General features: G+C 48.3%; 1 protein-coding gene and 1 pseudogene across 2 annotated transcripts in view; one reads left to right on the forward strand and one right to left on the reverse strand.

Annotated features, from left to right (window-relative positions):
• The first annotated feature begins 2236 nt into the window (after nt 1-2236).
• Nucleotides 2237-25703, forward strand: part of ZNF462 (zinc finger protein 462) — an 83863-nt gene continuing 60396 nt past the window's right edge. The window contains exons 1-6 of one of the 2 annotated variants that reach the window (XM_065879286.1): nt 2237-2456; nt 3606-9187; nt 10001-10165; nt 11941-12044; nt 15807-15925; nt 20370-20564. In XM_065879286.1, coding sequence (XP_065735358.1) covers nt 2237-2456; nt 3606-9187; nt 10001-10165; nt 11941-12044; nt 15807-15925; nt 20370-20564 — 6385 coding nt within the window. The remainder of the gene's footprint in view (nt 2457-3605; nt 9188-10000; nt 10166-11940; nt 12045-15806; nt 15926-20369; nt 20565-25703) is intronic. The other variant, XM_065879287.1, reaches the window with a different exon arrangement.
• Nucleotides 2940-3037, reverse strand: LOC136125212 (small nucleolar RNA SNORA70; annotated as a pseudogene).

Genomic DNA, 25703 nt, shown 5'->3' on the forward strand with positions numbered 1-25703 from the left:
GGCATTCTGGAGGTTCCCCCCTCCAGCCCACCCCCAAAGGCAGCTGGAGAACAGGGTCTGGTCCAGGAACGTCCTGCGGTAACCAGGGCTGTGCTGGGATGAACGAACTAGCCCATCAGGCATGGGATAAAAGAACCTTCGGAGATCCTGGTGAATGACATTTGAGGAGGAGAGAGGTGCTGCTTTTTCGGGAAGGAGTGAAAACAGTTCCTCCTTTGTTGGGAGGAGGAGGGCAGAGGAGGGGCCCAGGCTGCTCCTCTCCTGTTGCCTCGGCCCGGCAGCCTGGCAGCATCCATCCCAGAGAAGCCATGTTGTGCTCAGAAGGGAGGCTCTGAGCTAAAATGGCCGCTCCTAAAGCTCAGAGGACTAGGGCAGCTTAGTGAGACTTAGAGCTCCAGTGACGCAGGAGCTCCTATCTCTTGAAAGTGTGATAAACACATTCAGCAGAGCTGTGGCTTGTTTGGCTGAGATGAAAGGACTAAGCTGGGGGGATGGGGAGCGCACACTGGATGATCTGCCTTTTTGCCGTGAAGTGTTCTAAATGCAGGAGTCGTCTGCACTATGGAAAAATTTGTGTTCAGGTCTAATGGGCTGTGCGAAAAGGAGAAGTGGGGTGGGGCCTCGGTGACGGCTGTAATTTGATCCAGAGCTGATAGCAACCTCTTCCACACAATTTGGGTTGGTGCTGAGACAGAAAAGCTGGTGTGGCTGGGAATATGGAGGCTGAGTTAGCTGACAGGGACTCTGGTGCACAGTTCAGGGTTTATTGAAAAAAAGGAGAAATTGCTGGGTGAAAGGGGAGAAGGTAAATCTCTGTGTGTCTCACTCTGCAAGCTCAGGCTGTCCAGAGCTGGACTTGCCAGGAGTTATTTTCACAGGAGCATTCTTTCAGAGAAAATCCTCCTGCCCTAGCTCCTTTCACTGCATTGACAGATTTCTCCACTGTATTCTTCCTGCAGAAATCATTGATCTTTTACAATAAAAGTATAGAAAGTTGCTGTACGATCAAAGTATCGAAAGATTTGGCTTGTGGCTTGTGGCTTTTGTTCTTGGACATCTGGTTCTAGATTACAGTGACTCAGTAGAGTTTGCTATGAGCTCAGTGAAGTAACTCAGTCATTAAGATAATAACTGGGTATCTCAACTTAAGATAGGAAGGCGTATGCCTTCTCATACATCTTTAACTTCTTAATGGTGGGCCGCTCCATTGAGTTCGTGTGAAGCTATCTGTATCTTTCAATCACACAGTAAATAGCAAGACAGAGGCAGCCGGGCAAGTTTTACTTTATTCTGAATCAGGTTCACTGCTTGTTATGGCCAAGTATGCACTCCACATTTGTAAAGGGGAGAAGTAGAAAAAGAGAAAGTCCTGCCTTAGAAGCCCTTCTTCCAAACCACGTGCATTTCTGTGGCCTTAGTGTAAATCGAGGTACCGAGGTGCAACCTGAAGCTAGAAACCGGATTGTCATCTAAAGTTGGTTGTTTAAGAATCTCTTGAGAAATATTTTATGACCTAATTAGATTGGAGAAGCTGTTAGGTTGTAATTGGTAGGTAGTAAAAAGCAAATAACCATTTAGCTCATGAAAAGAAAAAAATAAACCGTTTAAAGAAGGGAAGAAGGAGGTGTACCGCAATATCAGTTAGGAGAGTAGAAGAATAAAAAGGTACAATAAAAGCTTTTCCTACTGCCACTCAGAGATGCGGTACTGTTTCACCGTTTGATGATAAAACGTCGATGTTTTATAGTATTAAAACAGCTGATGAAGAGTGAAGTTTGTCCTTTCTTCTGTATGGGCCACCTCTTTACTTCTGAGAAGATTCTGGTTCAAAAATAAAACTGGTCCCAGCCGGAATCAAAGTCAGTATTAACCTACCAAGAAATCTGAATTCAGTCAAGAAATTCAGAAACTACTAAAACTTTTGACGTATTAGGGGTTTCTTTGGCACATGGCACTTGCAGATACATCAAGCTAGAAAGAGTTTACCTGGTTTTTTTCCCCCCTTCTTTGAAGTAAGGAAGTCAAGGACACCATCCCTATTATGTCTGATTTCCTTTCTTTGGCCAGTGTTCCATCTGACAAAGTCCAGTGAGAGGAAATGGCCGATATTGGAATTTCTTCCATTAATGGACTTGTAGCCCCAGCAGCTTGGGGTACGCGATGAGCGCAGGCCTTAAGGTGTTTCGTCTGCCTTCTGCCACCGCAGGTTCCTAATGTGAGAGGGTAGACCCAGATGATGGAGGTGCTTCAGTGCGATGGTTGTGACTTTAGAGCCCCGTCTTATGAAGATCTCAAGGCGCATATCCAGGATGTCCACACGGCATTTCTGCAGCCGACGGACGTTGCCGAAGACAATGCGAATGAGCCGCGATCTGGGTCCATGAATGCCAGTAACCAGACGGAGGTGGAGTTCTCGTCTATAAAGGATGAATTTGTGATTGCAGAGGACTTATCAGGTAAATCTGTCCTAGGCTCGGCATATCTGATGTATTTCACCGCCCTCATCTATTTTGAGCCTGTAGCCGTGGTTCTTTTTATTTGGACAGGAGAGTAGGACTTATTGGTGGGCGTGAGTAAGGAGGGGACGGTGTCAAGGCTGTCATGAGTGCAGGCTCCGCCGCTTGTCCAGAGGGCCAGGATTACAGATGTATTTGACCTCACAGCCATCCGGGATGAGCTGCTTTTCTGCCACCTTGTTTTCAAATTCATCTGCATTAAACTTAGTAAATGCCCACTTCTTGGAGATGTGGCTCTTCTGGTGGCCAGGGAACTTGAACTTGGCCCTGTGGAGGGCCTTAATCACATGCTCCTTGTTCTGCAGTCTGGTGCGGATGGACCTTATGACTTGGCCAGCGTGGACCCTGGCCACTGTGCCCTGGGGCTTTTCAAAGGCACCGCACATACCTGTCTGGAGCCTAGATTGGGCACAACATGGAAAGGGCTGTCTCCAGGGTCCCTTAAGGCAACCAGTACAGGCAACAGGCTGCATACACTACCGAGGAGCCTGTAGCCGTGGTTCTTGACGTGCACGGTTCCTACAGAGTTTCTTTTTTTTTTGGCCACGCTGCAGGGCTTGTGGGACCTTTAAAGGTTCCCCGACCAGGGATTGAACCTGGGCCACGGCAGTGGAAAAACGCTGAGTCCTAACCACTGGACCGCCAGGGAATTCCCACTTGTGAGCCATTTTTGTGGTTTGGGCATCACGTTTCTCTTCTTGAGTAGCCCAGGTTATTGTTCTTTCAGCTTCCTCTGTTTCTTAGCTTCCTTTCGGTTTGGAGCACAGGGGAGTATCTTGGAAAGTTCTAGAATGAATATTGCAGTTTGTGAAACTTGCATTTTCATAGCTCTGTGGCACATGAATCGAGATGTGGAGACTCTTGCACCTGAAGCCGAGCACTGCCTTCCGTCCGTGAGAAGCAACGTGTTTATGTTCGTTAATGCTTCGTGAATACTCTTCAGGGCCTCATCTTGAGATGTTAGGCTTTTTGAATGGGATGTTTATTAATGAAGGATAATTGAGAAGAAAATGGATTTGCATGACTGAATTTCTTGACTCGCTTTTGCTATGCTTTTCTCTTCCCACTTACCTTATGCCTTCTCTTTAGGTCAAAATGCAACTGCATTGGGGACCGGAAGTTACTATGGCCATAGTCCAGGATATTACGGTCAGCATATTGCCTCTAATCCCAAACCAACAAACAAGTTTTTTCAATGCAAGTTCTGCGTACGCTACTTCAGGTCAAAAAACCTCCTCATTGAACACACTAGGAAGGTCCACGGGGCTCAAGCTGAAGGGAGTTCGGCGGGACCTCCTGTTCCAGGATCCTTCAATTATAATATCATGATGCACGAGGGATTCGGAAAGGTCTTCTCTTGCCAGTTTTGCACATACAAGTCACCAAGGAGGGCAAGAATAATTAAGCATCAGAAGATGTATCACAAAAACAATTTGAAGGAGACCACTGCTCCTCCCCCTGCCCCTGCTCCGATGCCAGACCCAGTGGTCCCACCCGTGTCCCTGCAGGACCCCTGCAAGGAGCTGCCGGCGGAGGTCGTGGAGCGCAGCATCCTAGAATCTATGGTCAAGCCTCTGACCAAGTCTCGAGGCAACTTCTGCTGTGAGTGGTGCAGCTATCAGACCCCCCGCCGGGAACGCTGGTGTGACCACATGATGAAGAAACACCGCAGCATGGTCAAGATCCTGTCCAGTCTCAGGCAGCAGCAGGAAGGGACTAACCTGCCTGATGTGCAGAACAAGAACGCTCCCAGCCCCACGTCTAACTCCACCTATCTGTCTGTGAATGCTGCCAGCCGGGAGCTACCCAACACTAACGTCTCCACCTTCAGGGGCTCCATCGGCAACTCCATCATGAGACCCAATTCTTCTTCCGCTTCCAAGTTTTCGCCCATGTCTTACCCTCAGATGAAGCCGAAGTCACCTCACAATTCTGGCCTCGTCACCTTGGCAGAGAGATCCCGTTACGGAATGACTGACATGACCAATTCTTCTGCCGACCTGGAAACTAACAGCATGCTGAATGACTCTAGTTCCGATGAAGAGTTAAATGAAATAGACAGTGAGAACGGCTTAACTGCTCTGGATCATCAGACGGCAGGCATGTCCGCGGAGCAGCTGGTGGGCTCAGAGGGCAACAAGTTATTGGAGACCAAGGGGATCCCATTTAGAAGATTCATGAACAGGTTCCAGTGCCCCTTTTGTCCGTTCCTCACCATGCATCGACGTAGCATCTCCCGTCACATAGAAAACATCCACTTATCCGGAAAGACAGCCGTCTACAAATGTGATGAATGTCCATTTACTTGCAAGAGCTCGTTAAAACTTGGGGCTCACAAACAGTGTCACACGGGTACAACGTCAGACTGGGATGCCGTGAATTCCCAGAGTGAAAGCATCGCCTCTCCACTGCACGAAGGTGTCGTGTCTTACGAGAGCTCGAGCATCAATGGGAGAAAGTCGGGGGTCGTGCTGGAGCCCCTGCAGCAGCAACAGCCGCCCCCGCCGCCGCCGCCGCCCCCGCCCCCGTCACAGCCTCAGCCGCCGCAGCTGCAGCCGCCCCATCAGGTGCCGCCCCCGCCCCCGCCGCCCGCGCAGGCCCCGCCCCTGCACCCCTACAAGTGCACCATGTGTAATTACTCCACCACGACGCTGAAAGGGCTGAGGGTGCATCAGCAGCACAAACACTCCTTCTGCGACAACTTGCCAAAATTCGAGGGGCAGCCCTCCAGCCTGCCAGCGGACGGCGAGACAGACAGCCACCCCTCTTCCAGCAACACTGTGAAGAAAAGTCAGACCTCAATTCTTGGGCTGTCCTCCAAGAACAACTTTGTAGCTAAGGCCTCTAGGAAACTCGCTAATGACTTTCCTCTCGACTTATCGCCCGTGAAGAAGAGGACCCGGATTGACGAGATAGCGAGCAACCTGCAGAGCAGAATTAACCAAACCAAACAGCAGGAAGATGCGGTGATCAACGTGGAGGATGACGAGGAGGAGGAGGAAGACAACGAGGTGGAGATCGAGGTGGAGCTGGACCGGGAGGAAGAGCCACCGGAGCCCGTCCTGGAGGTGCCCACGTCCTTCTCAGCGCAGCAGATCTGGGCGAGAGACGCCCCTGAGCCCCAGAAGGAGCCCAACTTCAGAACTGTCACCCACGATTACAATGCCACCAACGGGGCTGAGATAGAGCTCACCCTTTCGGAAGACGAAGAGGATTATTATGGCTCCTCCGCGAACATGAAAGATCACCAGGTTTCCAGCGCCGCTCTGCTCAACACCCAGACTCCTATCTATGGAACTGAGCACGGTAATGAAAACGCGGACTTCAGCGACTCGGGGAGGCTTTATTATTGCAAACACTGTGACTTTAACAACAAATCTGCCCGGAGCGTCAGCACCCACTACCAGCGCATGCACCCGTACATTAAATTCAGCTTCAGGTACATCTTGGACCCCAACGATCACAGTGCAGTGTACAGGTGCCTGGAATGTTACATCGATTACACCAACTTCGAAGACCTGCAGCAGCATTACGGCGAACACCACCCGGAAGCCATGAACGTCCTCAACTTCGACCACTCGGACCTGATCTACCGGTGTCGGTTTTGTTCCTACACGAGCCCCAACGTCCGAAGCCTGATGCCGCACTACCAGAGAATGCACCCCACCGTCAAGATTAACAATGCGATGATATTTTCGAGCTACGTGGTGGAGCAGCAGGAGGGGCCGAACACGGAGTCCCAGACGCTGAGGGAGATCCTGAACTCGGCTCCCAAGAACATGGCCGCGTCCGCTGCCGTGGCCCGTGGCGGCGGGGTGCCAGCTCCGTTCCCTAAGAACACCCCTTCCAAGACCTTTCCTCCAGAATGTGAAAATCAGAAGGACCCCTCGGTCAGCACCGTTGTCGTGTACGATTGTGACGTTTGCTCCTTCGCGAGCCCCAACATGCACTCTGTGTTGGTTCATTATCAGAAGAAACACCCGGAAGAAAAGGCCTCCTACTTTAGGATCCAGAAAACCATGCGAATGGTGTCTGTGGACAGGGGCTCTGCCCTTTCTCGGTTGTCATTTGAGGTGGGTGCTCCAGTGTCTCCCAAAATATCCGCCATGGGTTCCCCACCCCCCCCACCGCCCCCGCCACCAGACCTCGGTACCGAGCTTTACTACTGCAAACACTGCTCCTACAGCAATCGGTCAGTTGTGGGAGTCCTTGTCCACTACCAGAAAAGACACCCAGAGATAAAGGTTACCGCCAAATATATCAGACAGGCTCCTCCCACAGCCGCAATGACGCGAGGGGCCGATGGGCCCCAAGGCTCCCCCCGGGCACCGGCCCCCAGGCAGCAGCTCAGCCGGAGCGGCTCCGAGAGAGACGGCCCTCCCGCGGAGAGTGAGATGTTCTTCTGCCAGCACTGTGATTACGGGAACCGCACGGTCAAAGGTGTCCTCATCCATTATCAGAAGAAGCACCGAGACTTCAAGGCCAACGCGGACGTGATCCGGCAGCACACGGCCACCATCCGAAGCCTCTGCGACCGTAACCAGAAGAAGCCTGCCGGTTGCGTGCTGGTCCCCGCCTCGAACGTGGAGCGGGACAGAACGAAACTCCGGGCGCTCAAGTGTCGTCAGTGCTCGTACACCTCCCCCTACTTTTACGCCCTGAGGAAGCATATCAAGAAAGACCACCCCGCCCTGAAGGCCACGGTCACGTCCATCATGCGGTGGGCATTTCTGGATGGCTTGATAGAAGCTGGCTACCACTGCGAGTGGTGCATCTATTCCCACACAGATCCCAACGGTTTGCTCCTCCATTACCAGAGGAGGCATCCCGAGCATTACGTTGATTATACGTACATGGCCACCAAGCTCTGGGCTGGGCCGGACCCATCCCCTCCCTCTCTCACGATGCCAGCTGAAGCCAAAACGTACAGATGCCGAGACTGTGTTTTTGAGGCCGTCTCCATCTGGGACATCACCAATCACTACCAAGCGTTCCACCCCTGGGCCATGAATGGGGACGAGTCCGTGCTGCTGGATATCATCAAGGAGAAAGATGCTGTCGAGAATCCCATCCCTCCGCCTGAAGAGCTCGTGGGCCCTGTGAATTGTGAAAACAGTATGCCTGCCCCGCTCCCCGAGCAGGAAGCTGAATGCCCCGAGGATGCCAGGCTTTCCCCAGAGAAGAGCCTCCAGCTAGCGTCAGCCAACCCCGCCATCTCCTCTACCCCGTACCAGTGCACCGTGTGCCAGTCTGAGTATAACAACCTGCACGGCCTTCTGACCCATTATGGGAAGAAGCACCCAGGCATGAAAGTGAAGGCTGCTGACTTTGCCCAGGATATCGACATCAACCCGGGCGCCGTCTACAAATGCAGGCATTGCCCCTACATCAACACCCGCATCCACGGCGTCCTGACCCACTACCAGAAGCGACACCCGTCCATCAAGGTGACTGCCGAGGACTTCGTGCACGACGTGGAGCAGTCCGCCGACATAGCCCAGAACGACGTGGAGGAGACGAGCAGGATCTTCAAGCAAGGGTACGGCGCCTACCGCTGCAAACTGTGTCCCTACACGCACGGCACTCTGGAGAAGCTCAAGATCCACTACGAGAAGTATCACAACCAGCCCGAGTTCGATGTCTTTTCCCAGTCTCCCCCGAAGCTGCCCGTGACCCTCGAGCCCGAGATAACCACTGAAGTGAGCCCCTCCCAAGTCTCCGTGACCGAGGACGAGGTGGGAGAGGAGCCCGTGTCCACGTCTCACTTCGCTACCTCGCACCTGGTGTCCCACACTGTGTTCCGGTGCCAGCTCTGCAAGTACTTCTGCTCCACGCGGAAGGGCATAGCCCGGCACTACCGCATCAAGCACAACAACGTACGCGCCCAGCCCGAGGGCAAGAACAACCTCTTCAAGTGCGCCCTGTGTGCCTACACCAACCCCATCCGCAAAGGGCTGGCCGCCCACTACCAGAAGCGCCACGACATCGACGCCTACTACACCCACTGCCTGGCGGCCTCCAGGACCATCAGCGACAAGCCCAACAAGGTGATCATCCCGTCGCCGCCCAAGGACGACTCCCCGCAGCTCAGCGAGGAGCTCCGGCGCGCCGTGGAGAAGAAGAAGTGCTCCCTGTGCCCCTTCCAGTCCTTCAGCAAGAAGGGCATCGTGTCCCACTACATGAAGCGCCACCCGGGGGTGTTCCCCAAGAAGCAGCACGCCAGCAAGTTGGGGGGCTACTTCACCGCCGTCTACGCCGACGAGCACGAGAAGCCGGTGCTGATGGAAGAGGAGGAGAGAGGCGGCTTCGAGAAAGCCGAGGTGGAGGGGAGCGAAGGGCAGGAAATCGAGTGGCTCCCGTTCCGCTGCATCAGGTGCTTCAAGCTGTCCTTCAGCACGGCGGAGCTGCTGTGCATGCATTACACGGACCACCACAGCCGGGACCTCAAGAGGGACTTCGTCATCCTGGGCGGCGGCCCCCGCCCGCAGAGCTCCGCCTACCAGTGCAAGCACTGCGATAGCAAACTGCAAAGCACGGCGGAGCTGACCTCACACTTGAACATTCACAATGAGGAATTCCAGAAGCGTGCCAAACGTCAGGAGAGGAGGAAACAGCTTTTGAGCAAGCAGAAATATGCAGATGGTGCTTTTGCAGATTTCAAACAAGAGAGGGTAAGGATATGTTTTGCTTTCCCTTCCCCCAGGAGGCCTCTCATCACTGGTGCCCACATGCACGTCTTCGCTGCCAGCCAAACCGCTACGGGCTTCCTAGTGACTTAGCCTGCCAGAGAGCTCAATAAGTCAATTAAACATTTCGAGCTTGATTATCCCCCCCGCGTTCTACGCTCACCCTTCTCCCCGGCCCCCTCCCTCTCGCCCCTCCCAAGGTTCCCCAGGGGAGGGTCGGGTGGCTTTTCTGTATTTCTCTCTGCCAAGTAGCCTTATCCGAGGCCTAGTTACAGGACAACGCTCGCTCTCTTTCCCAAGGCAGTTGCGGGCCGTCTCTTGGTATCGTTAGCGCTTCTCGGCCATGTCTTGGTTTGCAGTGTCGGCTACAGGAACCTAACGTCTCCAGGAGTAGAGTTTTTTTTTTTCTTCATCTTTTTTTTTTTTCTTTTTTGGTCAAGAAGTGCGCTAATGGCGTAGCTATGCGACGTTTCGCCTGTGTAGTTGAAAAATTGGTTTGAAAACCAGATAACTTGGTGGCAGTGACAATGAGGCTTCAGCACCGAGATCTTCTCTCCTCACAAGTCGTAACCTGTTTGGGTTCTGGAGACTTCTCTCTCTCTCGCGTGCGCGCGCACAGTGGGCAGCGCGCCTCGCCCCTGACGAATCTGTTATGTAAAACTGCTCGCCGTGTTATCTCCCTTGGTTTTTAACCTGCTAATCTGCTTTAACGTAAAATCTGCTAGTAAGCTGCAAGAATAAATGCCGGCCATTGAGGGAGGGCTCGGAGTACTGATGGCTACCACTGTATTTTACCAGCCTTTTGGTCACTTAGAAGAGGTGCCAAAGATCAAGGAGAGGAAGGTGGTGGGCTACAAATGTAAATTCTGTGTGGAAGTGCATCCGACGCTCCGGGCCATCTGCAACCACCTGCGCAAGCACGTCCAGTACGGCAGTGTCCCGGCCGTGTCAGCCGCCGTGAAGGTGAGCACTGGGAAGGTCTGGATGAGGAGTCTTGTGTGTGAGCCCTTCGAGTTCCTAATTCACGCCGTTGCTCAGAGCCGCTCAGGAAAGGGCGACCCCAAATGTGGGCGTTCCTGAGTTATGCTGGGATCGGTCTGGCTTGTTTTGATTTCTTTACAGGTTGGATCCTCCTCATCTTCCGTGTTTCGACCCGGTTGCGTTTCGATCTGGTTCCCTTCCACGCGGATAGTCTGGTGGAAACAGAAGATCCGGGCCTCTCGGTACAGGAGGCCTTGGGTCTCCCTTCTATGCTGCATTTAGTGCCGTTAGGTGTTTGCTTTTGCCAGCGGCCCGGGCTCTTGAGAGGAGTCCAGTGGGTTCTGTTCCCATCCTCTTCTGCGCCTCCCACTGCCTGACTTCTTGCTGTTCTCATCTGGCGATGGTGCAGAGAGCCCGGGAGAATCTGTCTTTTACTTCTTATCCTGGGTCCCCGGAGGAGCGTTCAGAAACGTTAGATCTAAAACTGAAAGCCTTCAGGTCACAGTTGGCCCTGTGAGCCCTTTGACCTGATTTGTCTCCTCCATCCCCTCTCCCTCTGTGTTGCTGGCGAGCACCTTCTCTCTGCCCCCGACCAGTATTAGGCCACCTGGTTTGAAGATCATAATCCTTAAATGAGCCACTGTTTCAGTGACCGAGCTGCCATCCCTGCCTGCCAGGGTATTGCTGACCACTTAGTGCTGAGCAGAGAAGTCAGTTCAGGGCTCTGCTCTCTCTCTCTCTCGATACGTGAATGCATTTCTGTCATCGGCCCTTCTTGATCTCGAGTCCTGTTTTGCCGATGTGGCGTGGAGGCGAAGCTTCCGCTCTTCCCATTGAAGACTGAAGCCTTGCGGCTGGCGGCACAGCAGTGAGTGGCACGGGGACAGCATCAGTCAGCTTCTTGCCCGCCACCAGGGTGTGTCCTAGCCTTGCGTCCCGTAATTGCTCAAGGGAGACAGCGGCTCTTCCTGTGTAATCGGTAATCCGAAGGAGCCGCCCCAAACCAGGCTAGGCTGCTTCTTAATTTTTTGAATTGATTGTATAGCAACCTTCGGTCAAGGGGTGATGTCACCGCCTGTGAGATGGGGATGAGCGTGGTGGCAGAGAGCTGGATCTTCCAGTTTCCTTCATTTCCCGAGGGTGTTCCAAGGCTCCCAAGCGCCCATACCACACCATTCTCCTTTTTCCCCTTCCTTCCTCTCTTCCTTTCTCTGAGCCGATAACCCTAACCTGCTTTATATCAGTTTCGGTAGGATCCCAATTTGAATTTTCTCTTTAAGATAGAAGGTAAGTGAGTGAACTGTCTTCAGAGTGGGAGAGCCGCTCCCTCACTTTTCCCAGACAGTAGCAACCTGTGTCCGGATATGTTGCCCTCACATCACCACCACTGCATGAAGGATGGCAGTTGGGTTTGCCCTCCCTCTAGGGGGAGCTGGAGAGGCAGGGGAGGAAACCTTAACAGGAAATGCTTAACAGGAGTTTGGGAGAATGAAGGGAGAGGAGGAGAGCTGGGAGCCATGATGATGGATATTTATTTTGTTGGTGGGGCATGTGTGTGTGTGTGGTTCTCTTAGCAGGAGGCTGAAGACCCTTCCCACTTGTTCCTGGATGGACTGGAAGCAGCCAAAGATGCCAGTGGCGCCCTGGCGGACCGGGTGGATGGTGAACACTGCTTGCTTGATGGAATGTTGGAGGATGAAACCCGGCCGGGGGGATACCATTGTAGTCAATGTGACAGAGTCCTGATGTCCATGCAGGGGCTGCGTTCTCATGAGAGGAGCCATCTGGCCCTGGCCATGTTTACCCGCGAGGACAAGTACAGCTGCCAGTATTGCTCCTTTGTTTCTGCTTTCAGGCACAAGTAAGTGCTCACCGAGTGGGTGCAAGTGGTAACTGGAGGAGGTGGAAGGCAGGAGCGCTTGGAGGCGTCTGAAGGCCTCGCTCATGGTTCAGGCCTGCCGTTCAGTTGGCTGTGTTACCTTGAGCCTCTGTCACCCCACTGGTCAAATGGGGCTGAGAACAGGAGATTGTTTGCCTGACATCAGATTTGGCGAAATCGGGCATTTAGAAAAAAAAAATTGAAGTATAGTTAATTTACAAGGTTGTGTTAATTTTAAGCGTACGGCAGAGTGATTCAGTTATACACACACACACACACACACACACACACACACACAATACATATATGCATTCTTTTTCAGACTCTTTTCCGTTCCAGGTTGTTACAAAATATCGAGTATAGTTCCCTGTGCTATAGAGTAGGTCCTTGTTGTTTACCTATTTTATATAAAGTCGTGCAGGGGTCCCCAACCTTTTTGGCACCAGGGACCAGTTTCTTGGAAGAGAGTTTTTTCCACGGGGCGGGGGGGTTGGTTCAGACGGTAATGTGAGCGATGGGGAGTGGCGGATGAAGCTTGCTTCACTCGCTCCCCCGCCGCTCACTTTCTGCGGCCTGCTTGGGGGACCCCTGAAGTAGTGTGTATCTGTTAATCCCAAACTCCTAATTCGGTCTCCCTGGCCCCCGCTATCCCCTTTGGTAACCGTAAGTTTGTTTTCTATGTCTGTAAGTCTATTTCTGTTTTGTAAATAAGTGCATCTGTGTCATGTTTTTTAGATTCCGCATACAAGTGATATCATATGGTGTTTGTCTTTCTGTGTCTGACTTACTTCACTAAGTATGATCATCTCTCGTTGCACCCCTGTTGCAGCAAATGACATTATTTCATCCTTTTTTATGACCTAGTGATATTCCATTGTATATATGTGCCACATCTGTATCCATTCGTCTGTCGATGCACGTTTAGGTTGCTTCCATGTCTTGGCTGTTGTAAATAGTGCTGCTGTGGACATTGGGATGCATGTATCTCTTTGAATTAGTTTTCTAAATTGGGCATTTTCTTAAATGATAATTTTGGAGGTATTGCTGTGACTTACACAAGGAAAGACCAGAGGGTAGATGAGTTTACTGGTGCATCTGTCGAACGTTGATCCAGAACCTAATCATCATTTGAGGAAGTAAAGTTCCGTTTGGGAAATTTGAAGCGGCTAAGGAGGTAAAATTAGGACTTTTTAACCCATATGACCAGAGGGTCATCGCTTGGCCTTTTTAAAAAGACCTGGAATGGTAAAGAAGTTTATCGATGCCAGAGAGATGCCTGAGGTACAGGGTGGGTTGAGGAGACGGAGCTTCCTGCTACCTGGCACAGCTTTGAAATTGAAAATTTGGGTTTTTGTGTGAGGCTTTTCGGGTCGATAGGAAGAGGGATGGTTCTGAGAAGAAACAACCTTTTGTTGCCTTTCTCTCGCGACTGTATGAGAAAGAAATTTTTCAATAACGTGTTCTGCAGTCTTGGATGAAGGTGACTGATGGTGAGACTGACACGCTGTTTATTTTTATCATAATTGAAAAGAAGTGATGGGCTGTTTGCTTCTTAAAAAAGATAAAGTGCTAGTTAGTGTCTGTTGAAAGGCAGGAAGAGGTGATGCTTCCACAGAGGTTAGGATGGGTTGCAAACTCTTTTATGATTATACAGAGCCTAGTATCCAATCTTTGTCATCAGATTCTTGCCCTGGCCTCAAACTTGTGTAGTTCTCATCCGTTCGATAAGTATTTGTTGGACAGCAACTCAACGTTTTCTGACACACACAACCTCAATAAATCGTTGTGAATAAGTGAATATGCCCTGTTGTTGAGGCTTTGGGGGAATATAAAGATGAATAGGACGTGGTCGGTGATCTCAGGGAACTTAGGGTCTAGTCGGGTTATAAGTAAAGCAAGCACGCAAATGACTTGGCAAAACAAGGCACATGTCTTTAAAAAAAAAAGTATCAATAAAATGCAATGAAGTTTCAAAGAAGGGAGATGGTACATCTACTTTGGAAGAATCGGGAAGGTTTTATGGAACAGGGAGCACTGGAGCCAAGTCTCGAAGTAGGAAGACAGGACCTGCCAAGTTTGGAAAGAACATGCAACGTGGAGGAAACGATGAGAGAGTAGGGCCCTGAGGAAGAGATCGATGCTTAGGAGGGACCAGCTGGCGGTCTAGTTGGACTAATTTTTAAGTGATATGTAAAGGAATAGTAGAAGGTAAAGTCTGAATACCTGAGTAGAGACTGCATTTGGGGGGGGTCTTTGAATGCAGAATTAGTGCTCTGTAATACACATTACTGGTAAAAGGAAGACTCTGAAACGAGTAAAGGCATCTTAATCACTAACATTTCTTGAGCCTCACTGTGTGCCAGGCACTGTGCTACGTGCCTTCAAGTATTATCTCATTTTATTCTCAGAACAGCCCTATGAGGTATGGTCCCATTATCATCTCCCTTTCCTAGATAAGGGAAGCGAGGCCTTCTAATACAGAGGGGTTATGGAACTTGCCCAAGGCCACTCGGCTTATGAGTAATAGCTGGCATTTGATCTCAGGCAGTCTGACTCCATCGCTTGTGCTTTTGAGTTGGAAAAAAGATGGGGGAGACCAATTAGGAGACAGTGATAGTAGCTGATCCACGAAGTTAGAATGGAACTTTGGGAACAGTTGAGGGAAGGAGGATCTTCATGTCTTGGGAAAATTGGCTTACTGGAGGGGAAGAGGGACAGGGTACAGTACAAATGGCACGGAGGTTTCCAGGCCGGTTGACTGACAGCTTGGAAGGGTTCTTTCTACAAAGAAGGGAATGAAGAAGAGAATTTGTTTGGGATTTTAAAAAACTGACGTGTTTGTTTCAGGCTGGTTGAGTTTAAGATAGCTGAAGGACATTCAGCGGGTGGTGTCCTTAGGCAGTGTGGAAAGGGCTGCTTTGGAGCTTGGGAGAACAATATATATTTAAATGGTAAGCAGTACTGTTCCCATATGAGTTATTTAGAATGGAATCTAGTTCTCCGGGGCATTGATACAAATTAAATTAGAACATCTTCCCACACCTCGTTTGGTAGATTTATTAGTTTTTTAGAGTAGTAATTATTATGAAATACTGGGAAATTATAATTAAATCATTTCTTTATAAGTTGCTTCTGGAATACGGATGTACAGCAAACATGGTTTTATCAGAAGGCATGGCCAGCCTTTGGATCACATGATTTCCTGTAAACACACCTGCACTGGACCTCCATATTTAGAAAGACCTCGAAAATAGCCCATTGCAAGTGCCCTGCTCAAGTGTTCACAGCGGAATTAAGGTTTAAGAAGAAAGTCAGCCTTTTTTTACATGCAAAATTTCTCTAATTCCCTTTTTTTTTTTATGGTATAAGTTCAAGGACTCTTTGATAGGCATCTCATTGACTTTTCAGAAAACTTAAATTTGTCCATATTGTACCTTTTCTTTTTAGACGTCCTCTTCTACTTCACAGTGCTTTAGAAAAGGGAAAATAAGTCTACCAAGACCTGTTTCCATTGCCATGTCTCTCAATCCAAAAAAAATTTTGATCTCTTCTTTCCTTTAGCTTCTCCAGCTCTTGCCAGTTTGCGTTTGTTTGTTTGTTTTTTCCCTCCTGTAAGCACCATCCTTGGAAAGTAACAAAATGACTTTGAACAGCTTAGAAATGGGATTTCTGGGAAGGGCAATGAGAAAATGTTGGGTGCAATTTTTAATATTGTCATTTCCTTTTCTCTTCTTCTGCATCAAGTTTGGATCGCCATATGCAAACCCACCACGGACACCATAAACCATTCCGATGCAAGCTCTGCTCCTTCAAGTCCTCCTACAACAGCCGGCTGAAGACACACATCCTCAAAGCTCATGCTGGTGAGTTGGTGTTCGCGGTGCACTAGTTCCCTGAGTTTGAAATTTAATAGTCTTCAGTGAGTGAAATTTTTAAGTCTCTTGCTCCATACACATGAGAATAAGGTTCTCTTGAGATGGTTGTGTATTCAGTTTTATTTTGATCTAATTAAAAAAATTAAAGAATGGCCCAAAGGCAAAATAATACCAAGTACCGTGTCACGCATGTCATAGTTGATTCATGCAACTAACACATACCTACTGACAGATCCTTGCTACTCACAGGTTCTGTTTTCTAGAGAAATTTCTAAATTACCTGGACTTTCTAATGGAAATGCAAGAATTGGTACATCTCCTGAAGATAATTTCCAACTAAAATTAAGTGATAATCTTGGGGACGTTCAAAGGGGCACAGAGACCTCAGGATGTGTGAGGTTTCTCATGAGATGCCCTTAGATGCATTTCCACATTCCAGATAAGAAATGACCTTGGGTCATGAGTGTCCAGGAGTTGTGTTGATCTCCATCACTCTATCATCCCATCTCATTGTGCTCGTCTCATGAACATCCCTTACGTACCAGTCTCTGTACTAATAAGCCTGGTATATTCATCGTCTCATTTAATCTTCAAGGCAGTCCCAAAGGTTAGATGTTGTCGCCCTCAGTGTCGGATGAAGCCACAGAGACTCAAAACCCAGTGTCCTGCTCAAGGCCACAGAGCCCATTCACTAAGAATTTGACTCCAGAACAAAAGCCTACATCCTTGTCACTCACAGGGTGCTGCCTCCCTCTCTCTTCTGCTCTTTTCTACTTGGCATGTGATGGAGGATGCCCACAGGTGGCTAATCAGAACTCATCCAAGAGAGGAAAGAGGCATGAGTAAGAAAGGCAGTGTGGCAGGGTCTGGGGGGCCTCCTCCCAGGATGTCCCCAGTCCTCTGAGAAGCCCGACTCCGCAGCAGCCTGTGGCCCTCTCAGAAGTGTTGTCAGCCTTTGAGGAACTTACAACAAACAAAGGAAAATTGGGGAACCAATAGCTTTAGAATAGCTAGCGATACTGTCAGAGATTCTTCTAGAGATCCAGTCTCCCTGCTGAGTTTCCTCAGCTAAGGTGTTTAGAATTCTAGTTGAGTTCTAGTTTAAAATTTTTCAATCAACTAGAATTCTTCTGTCTCATTTATTTGCTTCCCTTCCCTTATTAGCTTCCTTTCCCTTATTAGCTTCTTATTAACTGCCTAGAACCCAAGTCCTTCACTTTTGTCATGTCCTCACCCCCTGTGGAAATACAGCCATGTCTCTGCTGTTTCCTGAAGGTTGGGTCCCGTTGAACTGGCTTAATGGAGTAAAACTACGGAAGCCTTCAGGATGCCTTCAGCCCACTGGGGGTGGGGGAGGGGATGGCAGATCAGCTGTATGGGCTCTTCTCCATCTATTAGTATTTTTATATCTTCCAGAACATTTTACTAAGGTCCATGGAGTAAGAGGCTTCGGGGTTCAAACCACTCTTTTCTAACTGGTGTATATCGTAAACTATTCTCTCAGGACTCTATCCTGGGTTTTCCCCATAGATCTCAGCCTTGTCAAAAGCACTTTACCAGTGGGAGTTGGGTAAGTGATTTGGCCTGTGGGAAAGACTTTAAAAAAGTGCCACAGGCTACACACTGACTCCAGGGCATTAATCTTCAAGGCAGTCCCAAAGGTTAGATGTTGTCACCCTCAGTGTCGGATGAAGCCACAGAGACTCAAAACCCAGCGTATATTCTGAAGTGTATATTCTTGGAGCTGACCAAGCAGACTGGTCTTCTGTGCTCGCTGGTTTGCAGGAAGGAAGCATCCAGAGAGAGAGGGTGGGAGCATCGTAATCCAGTTCTCCACACACCTTGAACCGTTGGTGTCTATGACTTGGTCTTAGCTACAGAGAGTGGCTTGGCTTGGAGAAAGCCAAATCATTTTCCAGAAGACTCTTGACTCGTCTGTTCTAGATGGAGTGTTTTATTTTATTTTATAGGGTAAAAGGTAGTGTGTACTAACCAGATACCTGGATTTGAATTCTCTCTCAGGTTATGCTACTTATAACCACCCACCAAGGTTCATATAGCCAGGTTTGCACTGAAAAACTGAGAAATGGAATAAGGAGAGCAGTAGTGTACAATATGACATAATATTTATTATTTCAGTAAACACCATTATTCATACCCAGCATTATCCTGTAGCTAACAGGTCATGGTCTGAGGGGTGTGGAATTGACTGGTGTTCTCGCTTGGGTCCTCTGACTTCTTTGTGCTTCTCTTCTGCTTTGGGCTATAGTATGTTGCCTCATTCAAGGTTTTGTGTGGGTCTCTTCAAGGCTTTCTTGGAAATGCACACTTTGGGGGTCATCAGTGGTGAAAAGGAGGCTTGAATGCGGGACTTCAGATGCTGGTCTCACTTCACATGAAACCACTTAGTAATTTTCGGGGTGGCAGGAAAGTAACCATCTCAGCAGGGTAAAAGCAAGAGTGGAGGTTTAGGGCTTCCCTGGTGGCGCAGCGGTTGGGAGTCCGCCTGCCGATGCAGGGGATACGGGTTTGTGCCCCGGTCCAGGAAGATCCCACATGCAAAAAAAAAAAAAAGAGTGGAGGTTTACTAGCTCATTCTTGCTCTGCTTTAGTGAGCATTTGTCTATAGCACATCAGCGCTGTCCTCAGTTCATATTCACTGGTCCACAAAACCTTCGTTACTAACAATCCTTTCTTCTCTTATTCCTCTCCTTCCTTTCCCTCTTCTCTGGTTTTTAAGTTTCACTTGAAAATAAATTTTAAAAATACATGTTCATTAGAAAAAAATTGAAAATGAAAGAAGAAATACAGTCAAGCCATTCATAATCTTATTATCTGAAGACCACTGTTGTTAATGTTTGATAATATTTCCTTTCAACCATTTCCTCTATAATTATTTTCCATAGTCATGATTATAATTTAATCTAAAGTGTATTATGCTTTTCTATTTTTCTGAGTTTCAGTATTTTAGTTTTCTATGAATTGCCAACTCTTCGAGAATTTATTTTCATCAATAGTAATTTATCAAGAAGATATACCCACATTTACTTAATCACTTCCCAGTGGTTGGAAATTTAGGTTGTTTTGCCCCTTTTTCAAGCATAAATAATGTATATTTCTAAACAGCGATTTCTAAGTATTCAAGGGTATTTCCTTAATATAAATTCTCAGAAGTGGAATTATTGAGTTGCAGGCATGAGCTTTCTAAGCTTATTGTTATAGAAAGCAAAATTGCTTTCCGAGTTGATTGTACCAGTGTTTGTCTGTCCAGCGACATAAGGATGCCCATTTCACACCCTTCTTAAACTGCAATTCATGTAAAAGCTGACTTAGGGCAAAGATAAATCATACTCTCATTTAATTTGATCATAGCGATCTGTGCTGTATTTCAGTGGTATAAAAACAATTAAAAGGAAAATACTTTGTAGAAAACAAACTTATGGTTACCAAGGGGGCGGGAGGGGGAGGGAGGGGTAAATCGGGAGATTGGGATTGAAATATACACACTACTATGTATAAAATAGACAACTAATAAGAACCTACTGTATAGGTATTGTACAGGGAACTCTACTCACTACTCGGTGATGGCCTATATGGGAAAAGCATCTAAAAGAGAGTGCATACATGTATATGTTTAACTGACTCACTTTGCTGTACAGCAGAAACTAACACAACAGTGTAAATCAACTATACTCCAATAAAAATTAACGAAAGAAAAATACTTATTTTTACCTACATGTCCTTTTTATTGAAAAATATTGGAGCTAAATGCAGACACACGTTTATATATATAAACACACCTCTCTCGGTTAAAGAAATGACTTTCACCCATTTCTGTACTATTGATTAGATAGGGAAATGGAGTTTGTGCTGAGGTTCGTGAACTGGTCCCAAAAAACCCCACAGGTAGGATGTGTGGAATCCAGGAGGCCTAGAGTCAGCAAGGAAGTAAATTATGAGGATAGCACAGCAGTTTGCACTGAGTGACTTCGTGCTCGGAAAGCCACCGATCGACCCTTGGAATAAGAATGGAGTGTGTTATTTTCTGTGGATGATACAAAGGCTGGAATGAAAACTGACATCGTCATTTCTAGTACAGAGAGGGAGGGAGACAGACGGGCAGCCTTTGCCGAGGGAGCTACCTAGACATTTGGTTTCACTCTCTGCTGGGGAATCTACTGTAGGCTCATCCCTGTAAACAAAGCATGAGATGGCAAGGGACCAGGTCACTTGTTTACGGAGCTCCTAAAAGAGTTCCGATCCTCCAGGAGCCCTGTGGTCGTGGCAGTGGGCAGGGGGTTGGTCTGGGAGGGTCCTCAGACCGTGCAGCTTGAGACGGGCTCTCTGGAGTCACTGACCCTGTTGTTCTGTCTTCCACCCGCCTCGTCCCCTGTCCCCTCCCTCTCCCCTGCCGCCGACCGTCTCCCTCCAGGTGAGCACGCCTACAAGTGTTCTTGGTGCGCCTTTTCCACCATGACCATCAGCCAGCTGAAGGAACACTCCCTCAAGGTCCACGGAAAAGCCCTGACCCTCCCCAGGCCAAGGATTGTCAGTCTCCTCTCCTCGCACGCCCACCACTCCTCCTCCCAAAAAGCCACCCCGGCCGAAGAAGTGGAAGATTCCAATGGTAAAACCGGGCTTCCGAGCCGCCATCAATCATGGGTCGGGGGAGGTGGGCTGGGGTTAACGGCCCATCCTTCTTTCTAGAGGAAAATCTGACACGAAAACGTGGCGGTTCAAGTGAAGGAAGAAACGGGAAAAGGTTGGAACAGTATAGACATTGGAGTTGGAGGGTGAAGTGAACTCGGTGAGCATCTGTTTGGTGCTGAGGCCAGACGCCCCTGCACTGGTGTGCCCGCTGCTTGTGAAAAGAGCACGTGTGTGATGGGTTCGTGTTGGATTCTTCCGCCGTGGTTGTGAGCAAGGAGGAGGATGAATACCAGGCAGATTTCTTTCTTCGTTGACTTTTTTACTCATTGATATCCTGTCTTGTCCTAAAAAATACATGTGCTGTGAAGTGTTCAGGGTGCCAGATGTGTAAGTTAAGGACAGAATTCAGAGGGACTGGAATGGGTGAGTGGGTGGGGGCATGTGTCTGATGGGGTCACAAGATAATTTAGGGGTAACATAATGATTTCTGTTAATGGCTGAAGGATGTCGAGGAAGCGTCATTTGGAAGGAGGGTGTAACTGCCCACTTTTGGAAGCTTCAGACTAAAGCTGGGAAGCCCTGGAAGGGGTCTCCTCGCTGGCAGTGTAACTAAAGCTGTAGGAGAGAGAGAATGAGAGCGGAGATGGCGGGTATGGCAGAGCGAGCAAAGGATGGCTTGTTGTTTTGATCCGCCCAAGAAACAGAAGGGTGTTGATTACCCAGCTCACCTCAGATGACTGCAGAATCTCGTGCTTAGGAGAGGAGGGAGTCTGGAGATTCTTAGTGATGTAGAAGACCTGAGAACTGCTCTCTTCCGTGAGCCTCTCGTGCTAGAATCCCTTCTGCGGCATCTCTGGTAACCAGTTATCTACCCCCTAGCCTGAATACTTCCCAGGTCACGGAATGGACTATTTCCCAAGGTCTGCTACTAGGTCCTTGAGAGGAACTTAGTGGGCTGGCAAGAAGGTTCAGGGGCTCTTTGGAATAAAGGCTTGGCTTTGAATCTTCTCTCAATGCCAGTTGTGTTTTCCTGGGCAATCTTAGCTTCCTAGACTCACATGACAAATTGGATAATGATACCTACTTCACGATGGCCTTGAGAGATTAATGAGAAAAGGTACATGTGTAAAATGCCTCACACAACACCTGACACATGTAGGTATTTAACAAATGGTCGTGTTATTCAGCACTTTACATCCTTTGATTGCAGTTTTGGCTTTTGAGACCATTTATGACACGTATGAATTTGGGGTTATTTTTAATGTAAGGGTTTAAAAAGATAGAATCCTCAGGTAACCTGAAGATCTGACAGCCCAACATGTCCGTGTGGGCTGGTTATCCAAATAGCAAAAGCGTAAATGAGGAATCTTCATTCACAAGGTCTGGGCGAAGACAAGTGGGAGGAAAAGAAAAGGTAAGTCCTGGGATTAAAAGCTGTTGTTGCTGAGTTGTAGAACTTGGTGGCCTTTCCCTTTGCATATCAGTAAACACCAGCTTAGACACAATAACTCCTTGCTGGTATTCCTGTCTTGAAGGACTTCTGTTTAACAATGAAGGCTTGTTGTTACGACGGTGGCTTGTAATGAATGAAGTGAGCGCGCTGTCTCCTCAGCTGTTGTGTGGCAGTTTAACCTGTGTTTGTTGTTGTTTTCCAGGAAAACTTAAGAGTCTCAGAGTGAGGGGTGGAGAGGAGGTGGGGGGAGCACATGTGAAAGGCCACAGAAGATGTCCCCTCTGCACCTTGAGATCCTGTTCTTTGTAAGAGATTGGTATATTGCAACAAAAGGCAAAATAGAATTGGATGTAAATTGTAAGGTCTTGTTTCACATGCTTGTCAATGAATTGGTTTCATCTGAAATGGAAGCTACGCTTGTGGAACCATTTGGGTGAAGTTGATACATCCAAACACCATTCCCAGCAAAGGCTTTTCCTGGGACATTTCTCTCCATGTTGTACCTTCTTTTCCCTTTGTCCTCCTCCCCCGCCCCCCTTGGAAGGTGGGTCTTAGTCTCAGGACAAGGGAATCCCGCAGACTACTCACTGCATGGCTTGCCTCCCTCTGTGTAGGCTGAAAAAGAGTTCAGTCAACTTCCTGAGTCTGTACTTTCTGCCAGGAGGTGTGCAACGCACAGAAGCATCATAAATGGATACAGTACCATTCTGGCCACCCAGCAGCTTAAAATCAAATGTTTAGAGGGCATTATCAGCATGGTATTGAACTAACCACAGCCCTCAGCCTGAAGCCTAACCCTTTTGGGGCTGATTTCAGGTTCTTGGAAGCTAGACTAGGTTAGGACCTTGGGAGGAGGGTGGTCGCAGAAACATGATGATAACGATATTGAGTAAGTCTCTGCGTAACACCGATGGTCTGTTCAGCCACAGGGAGGTAATTGGGCAACATATAAAAGTGTTTTTCTTTCTTCTAAAGAAAGAACATAATGAATGTGAAAGCTCTGGGTGGCAACTCTCTAGTGAGGCGTACACAGAACTCATTGGACCTGTGCTGTTTTTAATGTATATAAATAACCTGGATCCGTGGGTCTACAGTGATTTGTTTAATTTGGGTGAGGTAAACCCAAAGGTTTAAGGTGGGGTAAACAGAAAAAAGGCATCAAATGGGCTGTTCTCATGAATGGATAGAGTGGAAAGAAAAATTAATAGTGTGTCCGTTCAAAAGATATTTTCTTGAATCCTTCTGACGTAGGTCTTGCAAGGTTTTGGATGCCCAAGAATGACGGAAGAGGTTGAAAATGGGAAGGCTGTCTGCTAGGGAGCTGAGTGGTGGATTCCTAGAAGTGGCTACATCTGGGGGACGAAAAAACAGCTGTGGGGCTAGACAGTAGCCTGTAAATCACGCCTTGAATGGTGTTTGAAACACGCATGTGAAATCCAGTTGCACATTTTAATAGGGGGAAGCTGTAGGGCCATTGGCCCTCAGTTAAGGTTTCCCACACTGCAGATGCCAGGGCGCTCTGAACACAAGAACCAAAAATGTGTTGCAGGCCTCGGGGGGAGTAGAGACCTATAAAACCAGGGAAATCACCAGTGTGTCCTTGGCTTTCTGACCCCCGAGTGAGGGATGTGACTAAAACGACGGGACACGCTCGCTGCTGTGTGCAGAGTGGTCAAATGCTTGCAGTCTTGAGAGCGAGCCAGCGTTCTCCGGCAGAAGGAGACGGGCTGAACAGGAAGGTTCTTCCCTAGCTGCTCTCCCTCGCAGTGCGGAGGGGAGCCCCGTAAGGGAGGGAGGCTGGGGAGGCGATGTGAGAAGGTGGAGGGGTGAGTTCGCTCCCACTGCCCGGCCGCACACCTGTTCTGGACATAAACAGAGCTCTCAGGCTCTGGGCTCTCAGTCTTGACATGTCTCACCAGCACGTGGATCCTCTGTATGTCCTTCATGATTGGCGGTTGGAAAGAAAAGCAGTGCTGATCCCGTGTATAAGATAATGGGAAATGACACTTAATTGCTGTTCTAAACAGTGCATTAAGGGGAAATCATAAGGTTGTCAGCAAGAGGAAGTGCTCTGCTGTGTTTGTGTTTCCTGGGTTCTTTCTGCCATATAAAAGAGAGGACTGGGTTTTTTCAGGCTTTCTCCGAGTCTGTGCATTCAGTACAGAAAAACACACATACACATACATCTATAAAACAAGAAAGAAACTAGAGCAGTGTCGTTTCATTATGAGATTTGTTTAGGCCTGAGTAGCTCCACAGTGCCTGGGCAGTGGATATGTAATTTAAAATTCAGCTCTATCCTTAGTAAGAAGTCAGGCCACTGGTGACGTTCCATCTTTTTCCTCCCTCGAATTTCCCCTAAAGAATAGCTGATTTTATTTCTTCTCTCTGTCCAGTTATGCTGTACAGAATGGCCTGTTTTAGGGAAGTAGCTAGCGTGGTACGCTTAAAACAAAAATCGGACACGAAGACCAGGTGCAAAAAATAGGTAAGATGTGTGAGAATTAGATAGTTTTTCAGTCTGTGCCCTAATGGCAGCCTAGGGAAAACACCAAGAACTTTCGGTCATGAAATCCTTCCCCTTGTAAGATAGATCTCATTGTAGCCCACCCAGCAGAGAAGGCTTTGCTGGTATGAATTGGTAGAAAAATGTAAGGAGCTTTGTGGTTTTTTTTTTTTTAAGAGAAGGATTTTCTGTTACAACTTTTCATTTGGCTTCTCGGTTCTAATCTCTAGAATAATATTTGATAAGCACTATTTTTATCAAGGCACCTCTCATCAGAAAACCACAGGCACTTCTCATGTCAAAATCCAAGTCCTCTGCGTTGCATTCAGAGTTCACCACTCAGTCCCACATTCTCCATCCTGAGTGGTCTCTCCAACAAATACTACGTTTCCAGCCATCTCTGTACTTGCTGTCCCCAGCATCTTCCGCCTTCATTTCTACTTCAATGCATCTGAAGAAGCTCTGCTGGGAGCTTGGAAGGATTTCTTCCTTGTCTGCTTCTGTCTACCAGTCTCTGAGTTTAACTTCTTCTAAAGACTGACACGTACCAGCCCCAGCCCTACTCTGATTTCTCGTCGATTGATGATCTTCTTGGTGTTCATTTGTACTTTTGGATATGCTGTTGGTTCTGTCCCCTAATTTTCCAATGGGAATAGTTAGGTACATACTTATTAAATACTGACTTCTTTTAACTGACCAACGATTTCTTGGAGGCATCACAGTTTTCAGTTCAGTTAATTGTACCGAGTCTCCTAGCCTGTCTGACCAACTCCACAGAACCAAGCTGTACAGCGGTAAGTTAATTTCATTTCCATTTAAGAGGCAAGTTCAAAAGACAGACGATCCAAAGATGAAACCTTAGGGATTGCTCTAAGAGAAGCTTTCTGACACATCAGTCTGCCAGGAGGAAATGATCTTCCTTGACCAAAGAGTGTTTCCAACTTTATCATTGTTCCCTGGATAACGAGACCTTCTGTACAGAAGTGGGAAACTGAAGTTTGAGACAGGGTGTAAGCCTTTCCAGTACTCAGGAGGAGACAGGAAGTGTGGTGGCACTGGGGAGATGGGCGTTACCAGTGTGGTTACCTGGTAGCAGAGCGCCTTGGAGCAAGCGCACATAATCATTTGACCCTGGAATGGACTAGCCTGTTCTCTGC

The sequence above is a fragment of the Phocoena phocoena genome, chromosome 6 (genome assembly GCF_963924675.1).
Source record: "Phocoena phocoena chromosome 6, mPhoPho1.1, whole genome shotgun sequence".
Lineage (NCBI taxonomy): Eukaryota > Metazoa > Chordata > Mammalia > Artiodactyla > Phocoenidae > Phocoena > Phocoena phocoena.